Raw genomic sequence first — 6,186 nt, 5'->3', positions numbered from 1 at the left:
GTCAGATAAATCTTGTCTGAAAGTAAAGAATACCAGAAAGATGTTTACTTGTGTTTCATTAACTATGCAAAAGCATTTGACTGTGTGGATCATAACAAATTATGGATAACATTGAGAAAAATGGGAATTCCACAACACTTAATTGTGCTCGTAGGAGCCTGTACATAGACAAGGAGGCTGTTATTTGAAAAGAACAAGGGAATACTGCATGGTTTAAAACCAGGAAGGGAGTGTGTCAGAGTTGTATCCTTTCACCATACTTATTCAATCTGTATGCTGAGCAAATAATCTGAGAAGCTGGACTATATGAAGAAGAAAGTGGCATCAGGATTGGAGGAAGACTCATTAACAACCTGCGATATGCTGACAACACAGTATTGCTTGCTGAAAGTGAGGATGACTTGAGGAACTTACTGATGAAGACTGAAGAATACAGTCTGCAATATGGATTACACTTTAATATAAAAAAAAAAAAAATCCTCACAACTGGACCTATAATCAGCAGCATGATAAATGGAGAAAAGGTTGAAATTTTCAGACTTCATATTACTTGGTTCTACAATCAACACCAATGGAAGCAGCAGTCACAACATCAGATGGTGTATAGCACTGGGCAAATTGGCTGCAAAAGACCTCTTTCAAGTGCTGAAGAGCAAAGATGTCTCCTTGAAGACTAAAATGCTCCTGACACAAGCCATGGTATTTTCAATCACCTCATATACACAGATGGACAGTGATAAGGAAGACCGAAGAAGAGTTGATGCTTTTGAGTCATGGTGCTGGTGAAGAATACTTGGAAGTACCACAGACTGCCAAAAAAACCTAACAAATCTGTCCTGGCAGAAGTGCAGCCAGAATGCTCCTTGGAAGCAAGAATGGCCAGACTTTGTCTCACCTACTTTGGTCATGTTGTAAGAAGGCACCGTTCCCTGGAGAAGGATCTCATGCTTGGTAAGGTAGAGAGTCAATGAAAGAGGGGAAGGCCCTCAACAAGATGGATTGACACAGTGGCTGCAATGACAGGCTCAGGTACTGCAAAGATCATGGAGCTGTTGCAAAACTGGGCAGTGTTTCATTCTGCCGTGCATGGAGTCACTATGAGTCAGAGATGACTCTGTGACACCTAACAACGTAAGATGCCAAATGAGAAATTTGAGCTGGGGAGTGACCTTTAATTCCATGGCTGGTGGCCACAATAGGAGGGAATTGAAGGCTATTTCAAGCAACAAAAAATACCTGAGCTAGCCACTGGCTATGAAAACCAAAGGAAAAAATAGATACAAAACTACTAGGAAAATGTCTTTGACAGGATGCAATAGCTTATAGCACTGTTTGAGCCCAGATGTTCACATCAGGTATCAATCAGTAATTCTCAGGGATCCTTACTAGCAACTCAGAGGAGGGTAAATATACGTGTCCTATAGTTACATAGTGAGGTCACCCCTATGAATGTGAAAATTAGGAAAATAAGATAAGTGTCTGAGCTTTTAATTGTACAGTCAGTAGTACTTGTATTAAAGTTTTGTTCTTGTTGGTTTTACATATTTAAATGAAAAATGTGTCAATGGGAAGAAGACTCAGAGGTGGTCGTAAGTAAGAATTTAAAAAAAAAAGGAAAAATGGCAAGCATAGGCAATGTCTGTCTAAAGACAGTACAGGGTAGGACTCTTCCCAAACTCTCTGCCATTGAGTCGATTCTGATTCATAACACTATAAGACATAGTAGAATTGCCCTTAGCGTTTCCAAGTCAGTAAATCTTTATGTAAGCAGATGGTCTCATCTTTCTCCTGTGGAGCAGCTGGTGGGTTTGAACCTCCGAAATTTTGGTTAGCAGTCAAATGCTTTAATGACTGCACCATCAGAACTACCTGTAGGACTCTTAGCCATCAGTTATTTAATATTTTGTTCCTAGTAGCAAAGATCATTCTCCCATGGTACCACCATCCCCCAAAGAAAGAAAGCCAGTGATTCAGAATGTAGACACTGGAATTAATTTGTTTTGGGTTCACATCCAGACTCTGCTTGGTGTGTGACTGGATATCTAAATTTTTTAAACTTCAGTTTCCTCATCTGTAAAATGGAGATGATACCTTACAGCATTTATGGGACAATTAAGTAAAATAATACATATAGAATGCTTAGTACAATGTTGGCATATAGAAAATGTTGAATACAATAAATGTTAGAAATTATTTTAAAATAAACAGTTAAATAAGACACTCTTAAGAAAATATTTACAGTACATACATATATCCAGATACATTTATAAAGCAAAAAATATGTATCTAAAATATATAAAGCACTCTTAAAATTGAATAACAAAACAACCCCATTTAAAAAATTAAGGAAAAGACTTAATAGACATGTCACAAAAGGAGATATACCAATAAGCATATGTAAAAGTATTGAATATGAAACTACTATATCTGTGATTTTACTTGCATTTCATTTTTGAGTAATGATACATTTTCATCCATTTCATACTCACTCACCAAACCAAACCAAACTCACTGCTGTCACATTGAATCCGACTCATAGCAACCTCTCCTTGGGTTTCCAAGGCTGTATCTCTATGGAAGTAGAATGTCCAATCTTCCTTCCAAGAAGTGGTCGGTGGTTCATACTCACTAGAATGACTAAAATAAAAAGGATTGATAGCATCAAATGCTGGTGAGGCTGTGCAACCATTAGAACTTCGTGAATTGCTGGTGGATGTATAAAATGGTTCATTCATTTTGAAGAACTATTTCTATAAAGTTATACGAGCTTCAGAGTCCCAGCAATCCCATTTCTAGTTATTAAGAGAACTAAGACATAAGTTCACAAGAAGAATCTACAAAAATGTTCATAGTGACTTTACTTGTAAGAATCCAAAACTGAAAACAACACAAATGCCCATCAGCAGAATGAGTAAGTAAACATTGGCACATCTGTAAAATATCCAACAACTAAAGGTAGGGGGAAAATACCTCTTGGTATATGGTACAGGATGGAAGAACTCAAGAACATTATGTTAAATGAAAAAAAGAATGTATAGTATACCTTTCTATTTACAAGAATGTCAAGAACAGGCAAAACTTTGTGGTGAGGTTCCTCCATGTTTCTGTGATGACAGAAATCAGAGGATTGATTGCCTGTGGATGTGAGGATTGATTGAAAGGGACTAGAAAAGAACTTTCTGGTTATGAAAGTGTTCTGTAAATCAGTTTGGTGGTTACATACATTTATCGAAACATGAGATTATACACTAAAACCTATCCCTTTCAATTACACGGATTTTAGCCTAATAATGAAATAAGAAAGACTAATAGTGTTTATTTTTTTAATATCAATTCATTATGCAAAGTAGAATATGGACCCTCTAATAGCTTCTTTTTAGAAGCAATAAATTTATGAACTGCTTACCTTAGCCTAGAAATCTAAGACTTAGCTGTCAAATACCCCTTCTACCTTATCTGTTCCCCTGGTTTACTAGTTCCTACCCCTGCTGACTTTATTGTCTGAAGTAAGTTGTTTTTTGATATTTTCTAGCTTGAACTCTTATTTATTTTATTCATTGTATTTAGGTAACCTGTATTGTATCTCTTATGTATTTGTCATCTGCCTTTTCCACTGTAAGCTCCAGAGAGAGTAGGTACCTTGTCTTTCTCACCATTGTATTCCCATACCAAAACATGTTGCCTGGCTCAGTGAGTGTCTATGGAATATATGAATGAATGAAATGGCCTATAGCTTCATGTGCCAATAAAGTGATAGATATTCCTCCATTTGGAGTTTGATCCTTTACCAATTCAAATAGAAATTATGTTGTATGCTATCCCTGCAAACAAAGCAAACCTTTAATAAAACTATCACAGATGAGTTTTGGGTGATGCAACCCCTCTTTCTGTTAGGTTTTCATCTCCAGAATCTCTGCAGTGTTTCCTGTTACTCCCTAATCATAGCTTCGTACAGAAGAGATCCAGTAGCATCCTTATGCAGTGCTTTCCAAACATTTTCGATCCTGTATCCCATTACTAAAATGTTTAAGCACTCCTACCATATAGGTACGTCTCTTTATTTGGAAAATACATAAATATGTTGCTGTACTACTTCATAATAAAACGTGCATTAAAATAACATTTTAAAAGGAGAGGATGAAGGAAAGTTGTAGCATTTTCTTCCTGCACTTTAGTGTTGCATACCACCCTTCCACCCATCTCCATCCCCGTGTGCTAATCCCATTTGGCATATTACTGCCTTATGGTAAATGTTATACTACATTTACTTATATGTGTAAGTGTAATACTGAAGTATTACTTTTGCATTTTAAAATTTATCTCTTTGGGTTGAAAGACTTTATTTTTTTTCAAGTACATTTATGGCATTGTATATTGCAGGTATGGTAGAATTTTTAGGTCGGGGGCCTACTCTGAAATTATATTACCTGATTTTTACTATAGCTATTCTTGATATTGTTCAATGGTAGTTTTTTTTTTTTTTTTTCCCCAGAAGGATCTGTGTTTTAGAGGGAGGAAAGAATGAGATGAGGAATGTGGTAAGAGGGAGGCAAGGAAGAGCTAAAGAATAGGCTGTATTGATTTTAAAAATAGTTCATTATGCTATCAATATTGACAGTATATTTGAATGAAATCTTGGCTGTTTGGAGAATTACTGATCATAGAAAATTAGCAGGATGGTACATCTAGATAGTTGCTAAAAATAGATGAAAAAATAATGATTATTTTCAGGTAAAAAGATAGTCTTTAAGAAAGCATCAGTTCTATAATACAGCAGGCTGAGACAGGTTTGGAGATTTTATGCCTGTTGTGTTACCTCTGAGACCTAAAGGAAACAGAATGTAAAAATGAGCCTCTATCAGTTTGAAGCAGACCTAATCTTTGTGATCATGGCTGTGGTCTAAATCTGTTAAAGATGTTCAGATTCAATGTCCTTCGTATCACTGTGGGTTGACCTGAATAGTGAGCAGTATACTTGTGTATTATAATTCGGGTTCATAGATATATGCTTAGGAAGTGAAACCGACAGTCAGTGCTTTGTGTCTGTTTCTAAGCAGGCAAAGAGCCTATATAAAATGACAAGTGCATTTTTAGGGAAAGAAACTCATAATGTTTTCCTATTTAGTAGGTGACAGTATGTCCCAAGATAACACAAGTTTAAGGGCTGGAACAAGCATGGGTTATTAAAGCTAGCAGTTTCTCAGTTCATACAAATTGATTTTTTTTTTAAGTCTGAAGGACTGTGCAAATCTAGTGTAGAGTATGAAATAAATTAGCATATTAAGTGAATTTATACATTCAGCCTTGTGAGTACTTTGAATTTCAGGAAGAAATTTTATTACTTCTTGAAAGAAAAAGGTAATTCTTAAATTCTGTGTTTGATCTCCCTATTGGAAAGGGTCTACATGATAAATTAAATCATTTTAATGATTATCCAAAGAAGTGGTTATTAAATTGATGAGGCTTTCTCTTCTCCCCCATTTCTTTTTTTCAGAATTACTGATTTAGGAAACATCAAAAGAAGATTGTATTTATCAACGGTCCATAAGGAACTGTCCTCAACCCCTCTTCATGCTAAAATCCCACTCTTTATGATCAAGCGTAAAATTGTAAGTGTTACGTGAATGTTGCTTTAAATATTAAATTAAATTCAGTAAATATTAATTATAGACTTACTCTGTTTCTAAGGCACTTTCTTAAGTACTCTGGTGATACAAAAATGAATAAAATTTATTCCCTTTGTGCACCTCCTGTGCAAGCACTTACAATCTACTAGGTGGGAGAATGTAGTTATTTCAACACTGTAATATCACAACAGAATATTGTCTGATACAATATTTAAAAAATGTTGGAAGCCATTCAAAATGTATGATGACCACAAGAGTGGGCTAATACAAACGATTATGAAGATGGTGCTAGACCAGAAACTGAACCATTGTCTATGGCATTGCTATGAGTTGGAGCTAAAAAACTCAGTGGCAACTAACAATAATTATCATCAAAACTGTAATAGGAAAAAGAGACAGGGCTCTCGCAGATTCCTGTGGTGGTAGGACTTAAGAATTAACCTAAAAATCACCCTGCTAGCTAGGGACTGCACTGAGGACTGTTCAGTGTGGCTGGGGAACAAACGGAGAAGGTGAAGAGAAAGGTGGGCTGAGCTGTGGACTTTTGCCGGTCTGGAGG

At 36.0% G+C, this 6,186-nt stretch overlaps 1 protein-coding gene across 1 annotated transcript in view; it reads left to right on the top strand.

Annotated features, from left to right (window-relative positions):
* Window positions 1–6,186, top strand: part of CFAP20DC (CFAP20 domain containing) — a 506,982-nt gene that overhangs the window by 229,153 nt on the left and 271,643 nt on the right. The window contains exon 5 of the mRNA XM_042780469.1: window positions 5,495–5,609. Within this exon, the coding sequence (XP_042636403.1) occupies window positions 5,495–5,609 (115 nt within the window). The remainder of the gene's footprint in view (window positions 1–5,494; window positions 5,610–6,186) is intronic.

The sequence above is a fragment of the Orycteropus afer genome, unplaced genomic scaffold (genome assembly GCF_000298275.1).
Source record: "Orycteropus afer afer isolate SDZICR_OR568_19922 unplaced genomic scaffold, OryAfe1.0 scaffold00041, whole genome shotgun sequence".
Classification (NCBI taxonomy): domain Eukaryota; kingdom Metazoa; phylum Chordata; class Mammalia; order Tubulidentata; family Orycteropodidae; genus Orycteropus; species Orycteropus afer.
This window is presented reverse-complemented; position numbering and strand designations above follow the sequence as displayed.